Here is a 22,432-nt window from a genome sequence, read left to right on the forward strand (position 1 = left end):
ATACCACATATTTGTCTTTCTTGGTCTGACTTAACTTCACTTAATATGACAATCTCCAGGTCCATCCATGTTGCTGCAAATGGCATTATTTCATTCTTTTTTTATGGCTGAGTAGTATTCCACTCACACACACCTACATATATACACACCACATCTTTATCCATTCATCTGTCAATGGACATCATTATTAGTTTTGAAATTAAGATGTGTCCTGCTGAGCTGCACAGCACAGGGCAGTGGCGTGCGATGGGCGGATGAGAACAGAGGCTCGTCTGTGTCCATCTGCAGCCCCTTCCATCTCTGCGCTTTCTCCTTGGCTGGCTTCAGGATGTGCCCTCCTGTCTTGCTGCCTTGGGTTCCCCCTCCCTCTTGTACATTTGCCTCCGCTAAGGAGTCAATATCGAGAGGTTACTATGACCTCTATTTAGATTTTCTCAGTTTTTACTGTTGACCCCTTTCTGGTCCAGGACCCTGTCCAGGTCGCCACAGCTCATCACGTCTTTGAGCTCCGCTTGGCTGACATTTTCTCAGATTTCCCTTGTTTTAATGAGCTTGATAGTTGAGTACTTGCGGGTTGTTTTGTAGAATGCCCCTAAATCTGGGTTTGCCTGATTTTCTCTTGTAGTGAGACTGGGGTTACAGGGGTGGGAGGGGTGGGACGGATGACTGAGGCCCTCTGGTCACGTCACGCCGGGGTGCTCTGGCGGCGGGGCTCATGTCCACGTGGATCTCCCGGCTGAGGTGTATCTGTCGCTTTTCTCCACGGCGGAGTTCCTCTGTTTCCCTCTCCTTTCCACCCTGTCCTCTTTGGAAGGAAGCCACTACGTGCCCAGACGTAAGGGGTGGCATCTGTGTAAGTTAGTTGGAATTCTGCCTGAGAGACGTGTGTGTTTTCCCCATTTGTTAATTTATTCAGTCACTTCAATCAGTACGGATGCACAGGTATTTATTTTACATTTCGGGTGATGGCCCAACAGCGCTGTGTTGTCTGTTCTTGCTCAAAGTGTTTGCGCTCTGGCCACTGGGCACTGTTTCTGTTGGCCCCTGGGTCCCTCAGACACCCCCCCCCACCACCAGTGCGTGTGTGTGGCTGTTTCTCCGGGGAGCCCTTTGATGGGAGTGTGGCAGCAGAAGCCCAGATCTGTGTGACTGGTGCACCCTTGCCAGGCACCTCTTAAAGAAATTCTAAGGAAGGGAAGCTGCGTTCATCGTTCGCCATCGTTTCGTCATTTGCCTGCCATTATCTGTGGTCTTCTCTGGGTGGACCTGTTTCCACCTTGTGTTATATTCTTTCTGCCAGAAGAGCTGTGTTTGGCGTTTCTCGTGCCGCAGCTTTTCTTTGTCTGGAGAAGTGTTTACTTCACTTCGCGAAGGGTGTTGTTCGCGGAGTGTGGGATCCTGGGTTGGCAGGTTTTTCTCTCGGTACTTTAGTGACATCACTGCATCGTCTTTTGTCCTGCGTAGTTTCTATGGGAAGTCTGCTAAAATTATGACTTTTGTTCCCCTTCTTAGAATTTGGTAGAATTCCCTGGAAGTTAACCAGTTCCACTGTCCCAGTCTGGTTAAAATGTCGTCTCCGTGGCAGGCGGTGCTCGGGCCTGGGCCGCCTTCCCGCTCGGCTGTGTGACTTGCACGTGTCCTGTGGCCCTGCTGGGTCTGCTGTCTCACCTCTCCAACAGGCGAGGGTCACACCTGTGCTCGGCTCTGGGCTAGGACGAGGGACGTGATGCGCGACTTGTGAGCTGCGTGCCACCCGGCGTTCAGTCGGAACGTGGAAGCTTTTCTTGGCTGAGTTGTGCTCAGTGCACATCAGTTAAATCAGTGAGTTGAGGTTTTGCCCAGGTTAGAAACCACACTGGGTTCCCTGTTCAAGGCTAAGAATCGTGGCTCACAGCACGGGCCCCGCCCTCTGATTGGCCCCCACTGCCAGCTCACCTCTCCTGGGCGGCCCCAGGGACGGCATCTCCCAGTGCATGAAGTGGCCGCCTGCGACTCCCTCATCCAGATCCAGACCCACGGAGCCAGGCCTGCTGTTCTGCCCGCGGTTCTGAGAACCTGCCCCGTGACTGGGCCAACCTCTGGGCCTCTGTCAGTCTACTTCCTTGGATTGAAACCACATTTCTTAGGCCTAACTGTGTTAAAAATAGCAGCAACAAAACCCCAAAGATGGCGACGAACAGAAAGCACATCATAAACCACAAAGCCCCGGGAAGGCACTCGGCACCCCCGTCTGCGGGTCGGGCTGCCGTGCGTCCCACCAGTGCTTCCAGGAGCCTGCTCTGGGCTGAGCCCCGCGCCCTGGGTTCCTGGAGCCCCGCGGCTGCACTGCCTGGGAGCGGGCCACAGGGTGGTCCCTCCCTGAGAGACGTGCTGTGTTTGCTGGGGCCGCCCACCCAGGAGGACCTCGGGGAGGAGGGGAGGGCACGCTGCAAGGCCAGTGGTGTGAGGTCCTGGAACCTTGCAGCGACCACGAGGGGCTCGTGCTGGTGACTGAAGGGGCAGAACCCAGAGGGGGCCTCTGTGGAGAGCCTTGCGGGCCCGGCCAGCGGGCTCAGGCTGACGCGGGGTGCCAGGGGGCTGTGGCAGAGCAGTGTCATTTAGGAGAGTGAGGCAGTTGGATGTGTGCATTTTTGAAGCTATGCTTATTTATCATCCAGGTCTCAAGTCAGTGGGCCCCCTCCTCCATGCAGCCTTCCCAGGCCTCCCTGTGGAGCGGGATGGGCTTTCCCCCTCCTTGGAGGCCAGCATGCGGCCTGTCTCTCTCCAGTCAGGCCCTGGGAGGCTGGCTGGCCATCCTGCCTTCAGCTGGTATGTCTTGGGCACCTCTTAGGTGACTTCGTGTCGGGCGTCCCTCCCCGGGTCTTTCAAGCCTACGCTTCGTCAGGAAAAACCACCGTAGACCCAGAAATCTACACACCTAATTGATTACGGTGCTGGTGGGGCTACTCCAGGGGAGAAGAAAGGCCTGTGTGAGTGTCTGGTGGGGGGCAGGCCCACCAGGTTCACGAGGCCCCTGGGATGGCTGAGCGGCCCCCCCCCCCATGGCAGCCACCCTGTGAGAGCAGGGCTGGCGCAGAGGGACACCGTGCTGAGTCGCATGCAGCCTGACGTGTGGCCTCCACAGTCTGAGTCCCGCTTTTCCTTATCACTCTCAGTGTGAGTCCCTCGGAGGTGAGTGGCTCCTCTGGTCCCCGCACCTACTGCAGCCCGGGCTCTGGCAGGGAGCAGGAGGCTGGGGCACGGGGCTGGTGAGTTGAGGAGGAGACGGAATTCACATTAGCTGCACGTGGCTGAGCATCAGTGTCTCCACTCAGCTGCTGGTGTGGACCGGAGTGAAATGGGCCATCTACCCATTAGGGATCTAATTGAAAATAATACCGGGCAATTTAATGCGGCAGTTTCTTAACATTTTTTGCATAAATTAGCAAAATGCTTCAGAATGTTACATGCAGTTGAAATGGAAATGACAGACTCCCAGGGACGGACACGCAGATCCTCTCGGGATGTCCAGGAAGGAGTTTCTGATCAGCTCCGGAAATGAAGGGGTTATCCTTGTCGTGTTTTGTGGAACCACAGAATGTTATTTATAACCCATGTCAGGAGCAATTAAACTGATTGATGATTAAGAAAGTTTAATAGTTGAATAATAAGATGCAGTTCTTGACAGCTATTTTTTGTCATTTTGGAAGCATATTTTAAGAGTCTAATAACAGTGTGAAGGATGGGCCTCGGAGTGTGTTGCGGTGTAATTACGTGGTGGTGATATGATATTCAGTCTGGTGTTACATGGTATGTTACTTATAAAAAATTAAAATACCAATTATGATTTTTTGATTTATTATTGCAGTGGTTGGTTAATTTTGACTCACCCCAAGCGGGGTTAATTAGTACGTATTGATATATTTGATTAAAAGTACTCTAGTGTTGAATTGAATAAGGAAGGTCAAACAAAATAAATTATTTTCCAGCCACCCCAGAAGGCCATCGTGAGTTCAGTTATCTTTCGTGCTTACGTGAGAAGGTGGCTTCACGTGGACTAGAAACGTTGGTTGGCTCTGATCGGTGGTGCCATGGGCATCCCGTGCGGTTGGACGTGGCCTTGACATTCTCACAGCCACCTGTGGCCCCTCCTTGCTGCCTGGGGGCGGTTTCCCATAGAGTTTATCCTTGCGAACCATTTCTTCTGTTTGTGAAAAGCAAACCGACGATAGTTTAAAAAAATCCTTTCTGGAAATAAGCAGGGATGCTACAAAGAAGGAAACGGGAAGGAATAATGAACTAAAACAAAAAGAAGTTCAGTGTCGCAGGTAATGAAAATGCAAATTGAACCAACAACGCGGTTCTATTTTTGTCCATCAAATTAGCGAAGATGGAAAAGGATAACGCTCAGTGCTCTTCAGGTGAGGGGAGATTGACACCCTGGAATCTTGCTGGAAAGCGCTCGGTGCTTATTCAAAGTCTGGGAGGCACCCCCCATCTCAGGGGGCGGAGGCGGCACACAGGCTGGGCTGCGGGGCCTCTTTGCAGCCTTACTTCCTGCGGAAGCTCAGCCGGACCCACATGTGTGACCACCGAGAACGTGTAACCCGGTTGTGGTAGGTGATTTCCACACAGCCTTGAATGTGATGCCACGAGAATTCCTTTTTCAGTCTGTGGAAATGACCAGGGCGTGTATAAAAGTAGGACACAGAGCTTCGTCTTTAGTCTCAGTGCCGGTTTATTGGAGAGTGTGTGTGTGTGTGTGTGTGTGTGTGTGTGAATGCTATGGAGGAAGCTGTAATCCAGTGACTGTGCCCAAGGCCAGCTGGGCCTGCGCGGTGCGTTTATGGACACTGGGCTTTGATGTGCGTTCTGAACCGTCCAGATTATTTTCAGGAACCACGCCCTGTGATAAAAGCATTACTGGAAAGACGGCCTCCCTGTGTGTAGTGAGCTGGAAGACCCAGACAGGAGGCCCCTTTCTCAGGGCTCAGCCGGTCACCCCACGGTCGATGGACTTGTACTGGGCAGATTTAGTGCCTCGTCCAGCCCTGAGGGGGGTCCGAGGGCTGTGAGGGAGGGGCTGCGGGCTCTGGCAGAGGGAGTCGTTCCCCCCCACCCCCCCCACCCCCCGCAGATGAGGGCTTCCATGGGAAAACCACCGCCGTCCTCTGGGGTCTGGATTTATGTCCCCTCTGCTGCTGGTGAGGCCTGGAGCGGGATCCAGCCTGGATTAAGTTGTCCTGAAGGCCGCCTGTGAGCTGGGCGGGTTGTGAGAGAGGGAGGCTGGGGAGGGCAGGCAGCAGGCAGCATGCGACTGCGGAGGCTCCTTGAGGCCAAGCCAGGCAGTCAGTGGAGGCCTGGCCGCGGAGTCCACGGGGAACCAGGAGGCTTTGCACATGGAGTCACGCTGTGGCCTGTGCCTTCACCCAGCTCTGCTGCCCAGTCTGGGCACCCAGTGCCAGGGTCCGGGGGACCCAGTGAAAACGCCCTCCTCTTCACCTGGGCCCCGACCATGTAGGTAAACAAAGGCCTAACAGATGGAGGCCAGAGTAGCCCCTTGTATACGGATGCTTCCAGGCTGGAGTGTGAGCCCCGTCAGGGTCCTGGGATGGGGACGGGCAGTCTGCTCCCGGCGGGAGCCGTCCCACACACCCTGGGAGAGGAAGAGGGGCACTGCTGGGCCCCGCTCGTCCCTTGTTACTGCCCAGAGACCAGCATGTCTCCCTGGAGGAGAGGGAAGCGCCCGGCCTGTGCGGCGCTGGGGGCATCCCTGCCAGCAGCAGGGGCCCTTGTGGAGGATGGACTGGAGGCAGGAGACACGGGCCCTCCCCCGTTAGCCTGATTGTGGCAGACTTCCCCAAAGGGCACTGGGAGGGAGCTGGTCCTGCATCCCAGGCTGGGGACGGTATTCTCAGGTGGCAGGGGGTGGGGCGTGCTGGGCGGCCCAGGGATACTGGGCTCCTGGAGGAGGTGACAGCCTGGAACAGGAGCCTGGGAGGTGGTGGTGGCTCTGACCAGCGGGTCCTAAGTGCCTAGCCCAAGGGCGTTGCGGCTCCTTTTGTGTGCCCACATGCCAGCCTTGTAGGGTAGTTAAAACTGGATCCAGTCCTTTTGGTTCATCTGGCTGTCCTGCCCCCAGGGCCCGGGCCAGCCGCGTCACCCCAACACTTTCCTGTTTCCGTGGTCCCACTGGAGCCGGCATCTTAATCCCCTTCACCCAGGCACACTGAGTCCTCTGTCTCTGTTACACTGGGCTGGGACAAGGGCTGTCTGTAGGCAGGGGTCTCTGCACGGGCATGTGAGGAGGACCCCCTGCCCCACTTAGGTGGCGCTCTTGCTCTCGGAGAGCTGTGACTTGTGGGCAGTGTGAAGTGTTCGCCGATGCTCCTTCAGGATCGATCCTCTGTTGCCCACCGGCCCCTGTCTGCGAGGCCAGCCGGGGACCCAGGCTGCCCCCTGTTGTCACACCGTGGGTGGGGGACCCTGGAAGGGAGAGGCCCACCTCTTCACCCCCGTGCTGAGCGCCTCCCTTCCCCTCCCGTTGAGCTCCTTTGGCCCTGATAGTGCTCCTGGGGTCGGAGCGGATCGGGACTCCGTGTGCCCCACCCGCCTGTTCCGGGAGCAGCCTGGCACGGTGCTGGCCCTGGCGTGTTGTGTGTCCTGTGTCCCTCTGAGCAGCCACCTGGACTGGGCTTTTCAGGCTCCACTCGTTCAAATGGCCTGTGGTCAGAGTTTGCCCCTTGATCCTTTGCGCTGACTTTCCTACTTCACCTTTCCAGCAGTGCCCCCCAGGGACCTCTGAAGCCTCCAGTTGGTCAACAGGCTCCTGTAAGATTTTTCTGCCCCAGACATAGACCGGCTGCTCTCCCAGAGCCCCGGTTCCTTGCCGCGCGGGCTGGCAACAGAGACTGAAGCCTGGACTTCCCGCGAGCCCTCGGGGAAGGAGGGTCCCACGGTGGCGACTGGCCACTGGTGACCGAGCAGAGAGAGGCCGGGATTCTGCTGTCCCCCCACTTTACCACATTCCTGCTCTCCTGCCTTCACAGGGAAGCGTCCTCCGCCCGCCCCTCGGCGGAGATGTGTCAGCAGGCGCCGTGACAGGTCCTATGTGTGAGAGGCGGACTTGGACCCCTACTTAGAAACCTGTTTTTTCTTGGCAGCTTAAGGGCTCTCAAGCTGCCCTGCAGCGAGCAGGTCCAGGCAGGCCCCCCGGTTAGTGCCACGTACACGCAGCTGGGCCTAGGTTTCCTCAAAAACAACCAGGATCCCTCGCCCAGGACCCCTCGCACGGAGGGGGGTCTGTGGAGCTCGCAGAAGGTGATACGGGGTGATTCATGAAGATCAGGCCTTTGAGGCTTTGCTTTAACAAAGGCTTTACTCCCTCATTTCCCCGGAAATAGTGTGTGGTAGCCGGTGTTTGTTCATCTTTTATTCTGGGCAGCTGCAGGATTGAATTGAATCTCTTAACTGCCTTTGAGTAAACATTCATTGTACCAATACATTAAAATAGTCTAACTTTTTAAAAACTAGTTAAGGGTTTCAGAAAATGTGGTGGGTAAAGGTCAGAAAGTGTTTTTAAAGTTTTGCTCCCAAGTTCAAGTTGAGTAATTGCTGTAGGCTCACCCTTGGGCTCTACCCCGACCAGCGCACAAGGAGACCAGCACCTTCAGATCCTAATGCGTTTCTGTGTGATTTTCTGTTCGTGGTGCACTTAGCTTTTCAAGTGGCTCCGGACGGACATTTTTAGGCCCATCCTCAGGGTTTCTAGTCATGGGACAGACAGACAGACTGCCTGGGGAGTAGACAGTGTTTTGCGGCTCCCGATGTCTGCGCGGCCTGTGGCGGTCCAGGCCTGCATCCCTGGTTTTGCATTTTGTAATCCCAGCACAGACGCGACAGAGCACAAACTCGGGCAGTTGGCTCGATAGACGTAGGAGACTTCTACCCTCCCCCACCTGTGACCATTCTACCCTCCCCCCCACCAGACGCTGGGGCGGGGCTCTGTCAGCGCTGAGGCCTCCCACAGCCGCACATGGACTGGCCGATGGCCTGTGCATGCCGCATGCTGGAGGGGAGCGCAGACACGCCGCGTCTCCGGGGGGGTCCAGAGGGACCCGCGGGGGCCTGCACGGGCTACTGTTCAGACAGTTCCATGGAGAGTGTGTGTGGATGTTGACAGACTTGTCTGGATTGTTGCAGTTTGGGTTGCTTCGTTTCCCGTGTCTTTTCTCACAGGACCTGGGTTCCTGTGGAGCTGGGAGCCGTGCTGGTCGGGCACGTGGTCCCCAGCCTGGCGGGAGGCCTGGGCGAGGCGACTGCCATGCGGGGTCTGCCCTGGAGGAGGGCGCCTAGTGGGAGGCGCAGGTGCCTGACACCCACCCGCAGGGAGAGAGCCCCGCCGCCTCCCGGCCTCCCTCCCTCTTCACTCCCGCCCTGGAAACTAAGTGCATCGAGAATGGATCTAAGGAGCGGTCACAAAGACACTTACGGAAAGAAGTTGAAACTTCACCAGGACGTTAAAAAATGCAAATTAATAACTCATTTTACTGAGCTGTCTGTACCATGAGCAGAGGTGGGAGAAAGAACTGCGGGCGAGAGATGGTGGGGTCGACATTCTCGGGCGCGTGTCTGTGGTCTGAACTTCAAACACTCACTCCGTTAAAATATTTCACTAATATTCATCAGGAGCCCGAAAATGCTCTCACTCTTGACCTGCCAGTTTTCTTGGAGATGTTTACTTTAAGCAGGTGATTCTCAGTGTGGATCAAACCCCTTATGCACAAAGGACGCTCAGGGGCGTTCCTGACTGTGAAGTGTTGGAGGTGGTGTGTGCGCCCGCAGCGGGGGTGTGGTTCAGGCAGCCGTGAACGACCTCCCGCAGCGTGTGGGAAAGTGGAAAATCATCCTACCAGCGTCACCCGTCAGCAGGTGCAAAGTGACATTCACAGCGCAGCCGGAGCCAGAAGAGAGCCGAGCGGAAACGTGTGTGGGGAAAGGGGAGAAAAATTATACTCAGGTGACCTCCTGGTTGTGTTTTAAATGATGGACGTGTGGCCAGTGTCCACCTTTATTTAAATTTTTGGGTTTTCAGGTTTTCTCCTGTGACCGTGGATTAAAATAATCGTACTTGATCATCATACCCCTCTGGGGCCTCAGATGTGCCCCGGGGACCCCACTCGGTGCACAGTGCCCCTTTAGTGCCCACACTGGGCCCCATGGCCTTCCCCAGCTCCCAGGGCACCGTATGCTCACTGAGGAGTGGAAACCTCTCAGGATAAACCCAAGGGACCAGCTGTTTGGGGCCCCTTTGAGGACCTGTGTCTGCACTGGCTTTTCCTCTTTGGTTCAAGGGTGTGCGGGCGATGGTCGTGTTAGTGGTTCAGGGGACCCCGGAGGTGAGGCCCGGCCACTCCCCAGGCCCAGGCCCTGCCCCGGGCGGGTCTTTGGGCTGAGCGGGGTGTGCGGTCTGGGGAGACGCAGTGAGGCTGTTCCTGCAGGCTCGCTCTTCAGCCTTTGAGTGAGCAGAGAGGCGGGCGTGGAGCCGGGCATCCAGATGGCGGGAGGGGTCTTCCCCTGGCGGCTCTCAGGAGCCAGCTTCCCTGTGCTCTGTCTTGAGTCCAGCAGCAGCTGTGCCCTCTTCTGTGGGGCTCTGAGAGTCCACTTGTGATGCCAGAACATCAGGGCTGAAGTATGGGGACACGGCTGCCCGCTGGTGTGTGTACGGGGCCACCACCCCTCGTGGTGTCAGTGGCGGCTGTGGTTCTGTGCTCGCTGCATGGAAGGCTGGGCTGCCTGGACACGCCCTCCGTGTCTGAACGCTTCTCAGGGCAGTGCTGTGTGTGAAATAAATGTTTGTCACACATAAGAAAGAGAAATGTATTTGTTGGACTTCTCTGCAGTCGGGCCTTTTGAGGAACTTACTGGCGCCCAGCAGCCCCAGTGGCCCTGCCTTGCTGGGGGGACCTGTCGCGTTTGCTATGGCCAAGAGCCGGGAGGCCGCCTGACTGGTAGCAAGGGGAGGGCCCCTATTGTACAGGAGGTCCAAGTGTTCTTTTTGGGGGAGTGAAATTCTTACTGACGAATTGGAGAGCCACACAATTGATTATATTATTTTGAACAGAAGTCTGCATCCAAGAACGTTGCAAGGAGAAGGCCCATTGTGCTCTGACCTTGTGCTGTAACCCTGGCACGTCTGGCTGGGTTTTGTTGTGATAAAGTAGCCTCCCCTTTCTGTGATGAGATTCCACCCGCTCGGGATAGTTGCAGTGTAAGCAGTGTTCTCCTTCCTGTTCACGGCCCGTTGGCTGGATGTACCAGCGGGGAGAACCGGGGTATCAGTTCTGGACTGATGGGTTGCCAGGGGCGTCGCCAGAGGCACAGAAAGCCTGCTCCCTGGCGAGGCCGTGCCGGGTGAGTGGCCGCAGACGCAGTGAGTTGCTGCAGAGGCGATGGCCGTGGACCCCCCTGCAGCCTGCGCACGGAGCGCAGATGTTGGGCACCGCTGCCCTCTCTGGCTGTAATCTGCACCACACTTGGTGTGTCAGGACCATGAAACCATGAGCAGAAGTTTGGCGGTGATGTGTGATGATTTATTGAGGACCAAGAATTGTCAATGAAAGCACCTTGCTTATTTGCAGGTGGCCCCGGCCAGTCACTTGTGGCGTGGTCAGTGGCAGCTGGGTGGTCCATCAGGTGAACCTGTGCTTTAAAGGCCTGCTTCATCTCAGCAGAGTTGTGCCTGTGCTCTGGCCCCTGTGAGCGTCCTTCTGGGCTTTCGCTGTCTTAGTGGCAGTTACTGGGAGTGAAGTAGAGCAGCACCGTATTCATCCTGATGGCACCTCCTCCCCGGGGGCTCGGGGTGGCCTGCCTGTTCTCGTGGGGACTTGGGACTTGCACCTTGGAGCCCAGGTCCCCAGCCAGACCATGAGCCATGGAAGGGCAGGGCCCAGGGCCCAGGCCCCGTCTCAGCACCTGGCCCCCATCCGGCACCGCTGAGCTCTGGATTTTCATGGCCTCTGACCTCTGTTGTCAGATTGTTGTTCAGAACCCATTTACCCTTCCTTGAGTGAAACTCCTGTGGTCTGTGTGTTCCTTTTGGTCCAGGAAGTCTGTTTCTCTTTAGCTGTGTCAGTAGTGGATATTTTAAATTTTGAAGCTTGAACAGGCTTGTAGGCGAGTTCATTATGTTTATTTCATGTTATTAAATACTAGTGCTGTTGATCATTTCTGTATGTTTTTAACTGAGTTTTGAAACGCACAGCCTTCCCACGCGTCTCCCTCCCTTTCACTGGGCTTCTCACGTGCTCTTCTTCCTGGGCCGTGACTCTCGGTAGGTTGTTTGCTGTCAGTCCTTGGCCCGTGCCGTCCCAGCTGCTCTCCCGCTGCTTTGCTTTCTGGGTTTCCGCTTACAGCCACGCCAAGTTCGTGTGCGGCGCGTGGGCCCGGTTTTCCTGTCATCCCGGCTATCCTGGAAGGGTCTGTTTCTGAGCTGCACACGCGCGGCGGCGGGCTCCCCCGGGCTGGTCCTGCCCCCTTGTCCCCATCCTCACCACGGGGAGTGTCTCTGCACACGCCTTCCGGGGCACCTTCCGGGGCGGCTTCCGGCCTCAGCAGAGCCCCGCGCGCGGTGCTCAGCATCCCCCCCACCCCCCGGACCTGGCTCCCTGAGGCTTTCGGGAACAAGCCCGGTCCTGCGCTGGTCGATCTTTCTTTCCATTTGGCTGCATTAGTAATGATCTGAGTGAGGGAGTGTTTGCTGATGGATTTAAAGACCTGTTTATCCTTTGAGGAATTATTTTTGACTTAATTAGATAAAGGGAGTAAATCAATTTAGTGGATTGATTTATGATCGGTTTGCGTTTTCAGATTATTATGACTCAAGAAGCTTATTCTCTGTATAAATGACTGCTGTCCGCCTTCTGAAAGATGATTGTCTCCATAGGAAGCTGCTTCTGACTGGAAATGAGGCATCGGACAGGTCCTGACCAACACGGCTTCCAGCCCTTTCCTTGTTAAGTCGTAACAAGGGGCTAAGCCCTTACAGGCAGGGGACGGACGGGAAGGAAAGCTTCCGTCCTGTGAGCCTGACGAGGGTGCCCGGTGCCGCGGCATCCCGGACAAATCGTGGGCTCCCCAGGCTGTGTGGGCCTCTCGGACTGCGGGGGTGGGGGGACCAGCCGAGAGCCCGCTCTGTCAGGACAGCTGGCCCTGCAGACCTGTTGTCCCGAGAAACTGGCCTGTGAGTCTCGAAGGCGAGCCCAGCCACAGCTGCAGCCTTTGGGGGGCCTCAAGGTCAGAAGGGGGTGACCTCCTTAGAGACCCCGAGCTTCCATGGAGAGGAGGCGGTTACACGGCTGATCTGGGCCCACTGGGAAGAGTGCGGCCTTCAGTTCGAATGAACTCTCAGTGATTTACGTGCTGTTTGCGTTGTCGTTACTGGAAGCAGGTTAGACTTCGTCTGTTATCTTAAATTCAGCAGTAATTTGGATGCTTCTCTTCAGCAGAGAACTTGGGGTGAAATCTCTTCTCCTCTTCGTGGACGGCGTTGTGTGGTTTGCACTGTGCTCTGGGTCTAGCTGTGCGTGTCACGACTCCTCCCTCCTAGACCGCAAGCTCCGCGGCGGCTGTCCCTTCATCCACCTGGCACGGCTTACTGGGTGCCGGGGACACGGAGAGCCAGGGGGCTGCAGCCCTGCTCTCGAGCTCTTACTGCAGCGGGGGGACAGAGCACACAGGTGAGGCAGCAGGCAGTGATGCGGCTGGTGACACGTGTCATGGGAGAAATGCAGCGGGTGGCTCAGGGCGTGGCATTAGTGGTGCGGAATTGATCTGTTCTCTGGTGATGTTTTTATGAACAGGGGGCATTAGTGATGGGGCCCACACTCTCGTCTGTGCCTCTGTGATGGTTGGGGCTTGCAGGCTCCACCGCCTTGGCCTTCCCTCCCTGTCCACTGCGTGGGCCTCCGTCAGATCCCCTCTCCCTGCAACTCGCTCGCGTGCAGCCTCTAATGCACGGGGTCTCCCTGCCTGCTGGGGAGTCTGGCTGTGGAGCCTGGCACCTGGGGCCCCACAACCGCGATCCTCACAGACTCTCGTCCCGCCTCAGTTGTGCAGATGTCCGCCCGGCTCCCTGGCTCTGACTCCTGTGCGCCTTCCCTCCCTCCGCCTCATTCTCCGTACTGTGTGCTCTGTTCTGCATCTTCTCTGGCTCAGTCCCAACGCCGCCTCTTCCCTGCCAACGCCTCTCTGGGGACCAGGGACTCTGTGCTTTTCTGGGCCTGTCCGTCCCTTGTCACTGCTCACTCTCCACGTGGCTGGTTCTCTGTTCACAGACAGGGCCGTCCAAACTGCATCTCCCTAGAAATAAATCAGGTCAACAAATGCGATAAATTAGCAAGATCTATAAACGGGGGGCAGAGGGACCCGTGAGCCAGGAGGTGAACGGAGGCATCGGGCCCTCTTCCCCCAGCCTGGACGGTGGTTTCTTGTTCACCTTCACCTTCGCCCCCGCCCCACGGTTGCCCGCACACGCAGGTGCTCGATACGTGGTGATAGAATCAGTCAGCGTTTCAACCAATAGTATTTCTGTGAACAAAAACTCCTACTCACAGCATTATGAAAAAGAATCAAAGATCCAGCCAAGCCAAAAGAAAGCTGTGGGCGGGGAGGGTGTAGCTGAGCAGTAGAGCACGTGCTTAGCACGCACGAGGTCCTGGATGTAGTCCCAGCACCGCCACTCATTAAATAAATAAATAAATAGATAAACGTAACCCTAAGAATGTTACGAGATGAAAATGTTTTCTTTTGCAGAAGTGACACACTGAAAACGAGAATCCCTAACGACGCAGAAAAGCCCCTGCACTTTTTATAGCCCCACATCCACTCCGCTGCTGTCATTTCCCAGGTGTCGTCAGAGATCCTTTCTACTTGGAACCGGGTACCCGTTGGTCAGAGGGAGAGTCAGTCACTGCCCGGCCCTGTTTCCGGTCCCGTGCCATCCACGCGGGGCTGCATCTTTGTGAGGCTGGAGAGCCCTGGCTGGGGGGTGTGCTTGGGGTGGTGGTGGGCTGGGAACAGAGCCGTGCTGTTTGTCACATGGGGTCCCTCTCGGGGCCAGGAGGTTGATGGTTGGATGTGGCTGAAGGGTGCCATCTTGCCTGGCCAGGAGGGGGCGCCTCGTCTTGTCCTGTCCTTGGTCTGTGACCACTGTCCCCTGACGTCCCATCCAGCCCCCATGGGCCCGTGTCTGTGGGCTGCTGATTGTCAACCATGCCACAGAGTTGGGAGCCCTGATGGGGTTTAGTCTGTGACCTTGAGCTGCACATTATTTATGTTGAAATTAAGCGTTCCTGCTGCTCAACCAGTCTGACCAGAACGTGGGTTGTTTTGCTGGGCCAAGGCGTTTTGTGAATTCATAGTCTTGGGTTGTGACGTTTCTCTTGCAAAAACAGGACTTCTCCCTGCATTGGAACCCAAATCCATTTACTTAATTGCTGAGATCTCCATCACCAAAGTGTTGGGGCTTCAAATGTAAAACTCCCAAGTTTAGCGATGCAGACTGGACGTGGAGCGGTGCCCGCGCGCTTCTGAAGGAGGGCGGGTCCTGATCACCGGTGGAGCTCCTGATTATGTGGAGAGGCCTGTCGCAGGGCCTGTGCGGTGGGGGGGGGGGGGGTGGCGACCGTAGACTCACCAGCAGTGTCGGAATCCCCTGAAGTTCCAGGCGCTATGTGAACCTGAGCTGTTTCTCCTCCCTAATTAGCAGGCTGCACCCCCGGGTGCCTTACTGCAAGGGAGGACCTAGCTGTGAGCACCCCCGATCGCCAGGAGGGGTGGTTCCCGTCTGTCCGTGCTGGCCAGGCGGCACCACTGCCGGGGGCGGGCGGGGGTCTCATGGAGGCAGCGGAGGTCGTGCAAATTCCGCCCCTGGGAGACCCAGCTCCCAGCTGTCGTGCCATCTGGCGGAGGGGACGTGGGTCGTGTCTGACTGCCGAGGGGTGGTTGTTCCTGCGCACCAGGCCCTGCCTTGCGGACTTGTGGCTGCACAGACAGCTGAGCGAGTGGTCCTCTGCCCTCCTGTCCTTGCAGGTCAAGGCCTGAGTGCCTGGCCGGGTTGGAGCAGCAGAGACACCACTGAAGCCAGTGGCCTTGACCCAGGAGCTCGTCCCAGCCCCACGGCGTGCGTTTCCGGGCCCAAGCGGGTGGACAGCAGGCTGGCCTCTAGCAGGTGGCGCCTGTGCTCCACCTGCTGCTTTTATCTGTGGTTTTGTCCCGCTGTGCCCCCCGGGACCCCCGCGCACCTCTCCTGTGCCCCTGCCAGGGGCCAGCCCCGCCAGCCACGGTGTGTGCTGCCCTTGGGCCAGTCCCTCGGCTCTCGCGCTGCCGTCACAGCCGGGGGCTTCCAGCATGTTCTGTGCGGCTCTCTGAGCTTCCCTGTGGAGGTGGGCGCTTTCTCTGGCAGGGTGGTATTTATCTCACTCTGACAATAAGGGTCATTCCGACGCGCTCGGGTTTTCAAAGACAAATTGGCATAGGGGCGCTCTGAGTTAAATGTCATTACTTCATTACGTCGAAGAGTAACAAATGGCCCGTTGTGAGAAATGACACCTGGAATGGGCCGCCGACACTTCCCGGGATAAAGTAATAAGCTAAACAGACTAAGAAAAATCGCCAAGGCCTCCGCCTGCGGGTCTGGGCAGGGGCAGACCAGCTGCGTCTGCGAACGAGGAGGGGAGCCCGAGGCCTGGGGGTGGCGGCTTTGGTCCCTGTCTGCCTTTGATTGTGGCTGAGGAGGTATCTCTGTGCTTTGAAGGCCCTTGAAAGAGAATCTGTCGACAGGAAACTTCTCCGAAGGAGCCCTGTGAATGCCGTTGGCTCAGCTCCCCGAGGTGGGGAGAGAGGACCAGGTCTGCTCTGGCTTGGTGGGGTGCAGAGTTGATTCTGCCGAAGCTGTTTTCCCAGCGGGGAGGTGGCCCCCGAGAGGGGGCCGCTTGCAGCCCTGTCCGTGAGCTTCATCTCGACCAAGGACGGGGGCCTGGTGTCCAGGGCTGGGGCCGGTCGGGGCTCGCGAGCCCTGCACGGAGGCCCCAGGCGGTCAGCCACTCCGGGAAGCTGGCCTGGAAACGCCCTCCCTGCTTTGCTTTCCGATTTCTGCTGTGCGCAGGGAACAGGGCGGTGGGAGGGTGTTGGTGGCGGCTTTCGCAGCCACACACCCAGTGTGAGTGAGACGTGTTCGGTGCCACCGGGGAAGCGACTGCAGTGCTCACATGAGGTATGCCTGCATGGAGAGGTGGCATGCTTGTGGGAGCCGGTACCTGCACCGGTGTTGGACAGGTGCGGGTCCACACCCCGGCCCCGCCGCTTCCCAGGCCGCCACCAGGCCGGGCTCCTCGTTTCTCCACATCCCATTTTCCGTGGGGCACAATGGTGGTGTTTATAGAGTTAATGCATTTAAACCACGAGGAAGGGTGTCTGGCATATAATAACCACTCAGTAAATGTCAGCAGATTATATTATATTATGTTGTCATTTTTACCCACTTAAAACTTCCTGGAATATATTCTAGGCTGACATCTTTCTTTTCTTAAAGAACATCTTCCTTCCAAAGATGGCATGCACATTTGCAAAATAAAACAAAAGTAAATAGAATTTTAAAAATGGGATGCAGTTTTTTAAAACATTTATGAGTGTTAATGCTGGATGGTAGCAATTTTTGTTATGATCTAAAATTAGTTTGTTCAAATGTCTGATAAGCCATTTCAATTAGGCATCTGTTTTGCATTTTAAAACTTTTAAGTTATGTTTTCTTGTTAGACTTTTTATACTTGAAGGAGGAAATGATTTAGAGCACCGTTGCCTGTTTTCTCAAATACATCTGGGTTTTGCTTTCTTGGTGTTTGCTTGTAGCATAGAAGTATTTTCCAGTGTGAAAATATTTTGGACTAATCTTGGAAGGAGGTTTTCAGCAGAATTATTACTGATTACAAATATGTGAACATATTAGAAGCAGAATTTAAATAATCTTAGAAAAAAATTCAGATTTTCGTTAGGAATAAGAAATATATTATAGGTTCTCTCTTACTAGTTTGTGAAGTGCCCAAGAAGCAGCGATTTATAGTATATTAATTATGCTAATTTATTGGAGAGGATTCAGAATATCAATTTTCTGCAAGTAATTAGGTATTAAGATTGAGAGCCAGTAAGTGATGAGGTGGAAGGCTGTGAGGCCTCTAGCTGGAGCAGGGGAGCTGGGCGGAGGGGTCTGGCCAGCAGCTGCAGGCTGGTTTATCCACCCTGAGCACTAACTGCGCTCTGTCTCTCCCGCCCGCGGCGCCCAGACGGCGAGGACGTGGCCGCTGCCGACGTGTCCCACGTGCCCGCGGACGTGCTGCGCAACGTGGAGGCTGACACGTACTGGTGCATGAGCAAGCTGCTGGACGGCATCCAGGTGAGCCCTGCGGCCTGGCCCGCGTCCACTCCCGTGCCACAGGAGCCCCTGTCTCCATCTGGAGTAGTCTGTACTCCTCAGGCTTGACTGGCTGTGAGAAACACCGTGTGTGTGTCTGTGTGTCTGTCCGTCTGGCGGGGGACAGGTGCCCCTGTTCTGGGGCCGGTCGCGGTGTCCTGCTGAGGGCATCCTCGTCGGGAAGCCGCAGTGCAGGGCTGGGAGGGAGGGGCCCTTCCCTGCAGAGTCGGGTCCCCACTGGTTCCCACTTCCCTGGCTCTGCTGCCTGTGACACCAGGTGGTCCTGCCCCGACACGTGGGCTGTCCTCGATCAGCCGTTTCACTGTCCCCATGAACTGTATTCAGAGGAACCTGCCCCTTAAAGGGCATCTGACTTAGGGCCTGGGCTCCTCATTGGTGACGCTGGGGCCTGCGAGTGGCTGGCCCCACTGCCCCTGCCAGCCTCGGGTCAGAGATTCTCAGTGCTTATGGGCCTGCGGCCGGGCCAGGACACAGGGAGTGGGGGCTGGGGGAGCCCTGCTGGACCTGGTGTCAGCTGGGGCCAACGGCTGGGGTTTCTGCAGAAAAGCCAGTCTCCCAGTGCCAGGGGTGGTTTTAAGGAATCATCCATTCCCCATGAATCGGGGGTGCCTCTACACATGCCCGCCAAGGATGTCGTTGGTGGGTCAGGAGCAGGAGGAGGGCTGGAGCCTGGTCGGGAGCAGGAAGCAGCCGAGGTAGACAGATGCCCCCATGGCCTGCAGGCCTGTTTATGCTCATCTGATGCCCACACAGCGTTCCTGGACACCTGCTCCGCGCCCAGTGCTGCTCTGGCCCTGGGGAAGGAGAGGAAAGTGAGGGGAGGGGTCCCGGGGGCCCCCCAGGGGTGGACGGTAGATGCCGTGGTGCCTCACCGGAGGCACAAAGCCACTCCCGAGTACACACACGTGGGGTGGAGTGGGACCTGGCAGGAGGACCGTGAATTTGCCGACAGAGGACAGGAAAGCCCAGGGCAGGGTTTTGGTCCGAAGTTCGTTCTGGTTTCTCACTTAAAGGCTGTCCGTTGCAGAGACGGCTGCCACAGGGGCATGGTGAGGCCAGGCGGGGCGGGGGTCTTGGGTTCTGCCAGGGCCCCTTTGTCTCACTTGGAGACTGGACGTGAGCTGGGGGTGCCCTGGCACGTGCGTTTCCCACAGGCTTGGCTTTTCTGAGCTGCTGTCACGGCAGGCGCTCCTGACGCTAAGTGGAGAGGTCTCAGCCAGGCTGCTCGGTTCGAACTGGTCCAAGTGGGGCTGTATCGAGATGCGGTGTGAAGGCTGAGGCCCTGGGGTTTAGCTTGAATGAATCAGCTAGCACGATTCTGTTGAAAACTGTGTGGCTTCACGTTCCCTTTGACAGCTCAGGAACTGACAGAGGGAAGGTGGAAGCCCTTCCTGGAACTGAACAGTGGAGACGTGTGTCCGCAGGCCAGTCCAGGTCTCCTGTGACTGACTTTGTGTCCTGTAGAGAAAAATGTGCCTGCTGGAGACATCTTTTGGCCCCAGCATCAATTCATCATTTCCTTACATTGCTAATGTTTTCATACTTTTTTAATCTTTCTCCCAAAACGTAAGACTTTTTTCCTCCTTAGGGAAGGGATTGAATCCTAACGTGAAACTTTATCAATTTCAAATGTCACTTCTCTGATCATGAGTGACAGAACTTCTGCCACTTAAATACAAGATTATCCAGCTCCTATTTGTAAATAAAATCAGCTGTACAATGAGATCGATGCTGGCTTTTCATTTTTCAGCTGAGATTTGTTGCCTGATGAAATGGTTACTTGACGGGGTGCTGCGTGCGAGGCATAATGCTTCTCTGGCATGGGTGTGTTCGCGACGCACAGCAGCCGGCAGTGGCCACCTGTCTGTCCCACAGTCACGGTGGATCCCACACGATCCCCACGTGACTAGTGTTTGGGGGCACCCGTTAGCTGCATCTGGAGAATTTCGGGAGCTCTTCTGCGATTCCTTGGGTGAGGCCGTTGTCCCCAGTGAGCCCGTGCGAGCTCCTCTGGGGGACTTTCTGGTGTGTGGTAGCACCACTGCCCTTCAGGCCTGGTGAGTGTGAGGGTGTGAGCTGCTGTAAGGTCAGGAGGGAAAGGGGCCGGGACGTCAGCACCCCAGGACCCAGGTGCTTCTGTCCCCCATTGTTGGCTGCTTCCACGTCTTAGCTCAAGTCCCCGCTCCTGGTCTCACCCCCTCTGTCCATGCTTCTTAGAACTTCTAGACTGTGTCTTCCTTAATTTAAGCAGCCTTTTCATCACAGCATGTCCTGTTTGAAAACCATTGAATAAATATTTTTTCCTGATACATGCCCAGGAGTGGGATGGCTGGATCATATGGTAAGTCTAGTTTTAGTTTTGTAAGGAGCCTCCACGCTGTCCTCCGCAGGGGCTGCGCCAGTTTGCATTCCCACCAGCGGTGCAGGAGGACCCCCTCCCTCCACACCCTCTCCAGCACTGATCACTTGTGGACTTTCTGATGACGGCCGTTCTGACCAGAGGGAGGTGCTACCTCGCTGTAGTCGTGACTTGCATTTCTCTGATAATTAGTGATACTGAGCATCTTTTCATGTGCCTGGTGGCCATCTGAATGTCTTCACTGGAGAAATGTCTGTTTAGGTCTTCTGCCCATTTTTTGAGCGGATTGCTAGTTGTTGTTTTTTTTTAAGCTCTATGAGTTGTTTGTATATTTTGGAAATTTGTCCCTCGGTCACATCATTTGCAAATATTTATTTTTTTGGTTTGGTTTAGTGCAGACCCTCCGCCTGGCCCTCACCAGTCACTCGCCTCATTTTATGAAGTTCAGGTTTATCTCATGGGGGTAACGGTCCACACCTGTGCCAAAGGGGCTCCAGGAGCCACAGTCGGGGCTGAGGGGACCGCACAGTGGCCATCCTCTTGGGGGATGACAGGCCTCTCGTGACTGGTGGGGTGGTGGCGAGGGGAGGGGGGGAAGTGACCCCCGGTGCCGCTCACGCCGCACCTCCTGCCCGCCGGTGCTCCTTGCCGGCGACTTGGCCTCGCAGCGGAGCCGTTGTCGCAGCCCGGGCACGCAGAGCGGCGAGCCCCTCCCCCACGATCAGGCGGCCTGGGTCGGGCCCACACCCAGCCCCGAAGCCTGTGGTTTCCTACCCTGCTGGACCACCTTCTCCAGCGAAAAGAAGTGGAAGTGGGTTCCGCTCTGCGGGAGACGTCCTGGAGGGCAGAAGCCACGTCTGCTCACGTCTTTGCCCTCGGGTGGCCTGGGTGGGTGGGAGCAGCCGTGTTTCTGGCTCTCTGGGGGCCTCAGCGTGAGACCCTGCTCCGCTTTTGGCCAGAGTGTGGGGAGCGCCCGGCACCTGCAGCCACGGGGCTGCGCGCGTGGGATTCACGCCCCAGTGTCCCCGAGGAGCTCGCAGCCGGTGGCAGGCGTGGGGAGAGGCCTGCTGACGGCGGGCAGGGTGCTGGGGGAGGGGCCCGGGCCCCGCCCGCGGGGCAGACAGGCAAGGGGAGCCCGGAAATGAGCGGGTGAGCCGTGGGCTGACGCGGGGAGCCTGCAGGGGGGCCGCCAGGCGCAGTGGCGGCCAGGAGTAGAGGAGGATGAGAGCCGGGCCTGGGGAAATGCAGGTGCCGCCCTTAGGTAACGGCACGCGGCAGTGCTGTGGTGAGCCCCTCAGCTCCGCGTCCCAGGACTGCTGTGCGCTCCTGAGACGCGTCTGGGATCAAAGAGCTCTTAGGTGGGCTAGTTCTACCAGTGTTTACCACTTAGAACTCAGATAACTTAGAGAGCGTTTAGTTATTTGCTGTAAAATGATGATAAACCCATTGCACACTATTACAAGTAACACATTTTTATGATAAATGGTATTTTCCAAAACAAAAATGTTTAGTAGGAAGAAAGGCATGATTTTACTTTTTTGCAAAACCCTTAATGTCTCCCCTGAGGGGAGACAGAGGAATTCTCATAAGTGCTTCTACATTCAATCTGCTGTAATGCGGTGTGTCTGGCTGGAGTATGTGAAGCAGACCCAGCCTCACGCGGGCGAGCAGTCGGAAAAGGAGGAGTGTTTTCGCAGCCCTTTCAGATGCTTTAGTACCGGGCCACAGCCTAATAGGAGTTTCTTGAAGGTTAGTTACAGTGTGAATCTAAAGCCGTATCGGTGAGCATTTTGTGCTCGGTCACAGTAAAATCCATTGGCCTGTCTTGCACTTTGAATGGATCTTTTACAAACACGTGGTTCTGTAACATCAGACATGGGTCATTTGGAAAATATTGGATGACTGAGGTGTGCAGAACTAAGCACTGACACGCTCCATCATACAGTGTCCAAAAAAATCACACTTGTTAGTATTACCACCATCTCATAAGGAGCTGTCAAGCCCAGACTGGCAGATTAAAGTTCTCCAAAATTCAGAATTTTGGCTTAAAATCTCAAATGTGATTGTTGGCAGTATGTAACACTTGTTGAAGTGACAGGTGAACTTTGTTCAAGTTTGAATAACCAGTTTGCTTGTTAGTCATTCTTTCAGGTACAAATCATGTTTCTTGAAGTGTATCTGGTTCCACTCTCAGCTCAAAAAATTGCACCAACTGCTTTTCTGGAAGAAATCAGCCATTTTGGGTGCAGGTCTCCAGACCTGTGTGTGTTTTTCTCATTTTCCCATATGACATAGAAAAGATGTTTATCAACAGTGGAGATTTAATGCAATACTAATCATAAGACTAGGAACTTTTCCTTTGTCACCCGGGACATCCTTAAGTGAAACAGCTTTTTTTTTGAACCGTGAGTGTGCGGCACTGGGTACAGTGGTGGCGCTGCCTTGGTCCATGCCACCTGCCGGCGGTTTAGTCTCTCCAGTTATGCAGCATCACAGCAAAGGCCGACCCGGCGACAAAGGGAGATGATGTCTCAGCGCCCTTGTGAACGCAGTTTTGACTGCACAGGCCGCTTGGAAGTGTCCCAGGGAGCCCAGCGGGGGGCCGA

General features: G+C 55.9%; 1 protein-coding gene across 8 annotated transcripts in view; it reads left to right on the forward strand.

The window, feature by feature from the left end:
- TBC1D22A (TBC1 domain family member 22A) overlaps positions 1 to 22,432 on the forward strand; it is a 242,138-nt gene that overhangs the window by 123,246 nt on the left and 96,460 nt on the right. For all 8 annotated transcript variants that reach the window (XR_012511007.1, XM_074375771.1, XM_074375772.1 and 5 more), the window contains one exon: positions 17,319 to 17,428. Coding sequence is in view for 7 of the 8 variants with exons in the window: in XM_074375771.1 (XP_074231872.1) it covers positions 17,319 to 17,428 (110 nt within the window). In the remaining variant the exon portion in view is untranslated. The remainder of the gene's footprint in view (positions 1 to 17,318; positions 17,429 to 22,432) is intronic.

This window comes from Camelus bactrianus, chromosome 12, assembly GCF_048773025.1.
Source record: "Camelus bactrianus isolate YW-2024 breed Bactrian camel chromosome 12, ASM4877302v1, whole genome shotgun sequence".
Lineage (NCBI taxonomy): Eukaryota > Metazoa > Chordata > Mammalia > Artiodactyla > Camelidae > Camelus > Camelus bactrianus.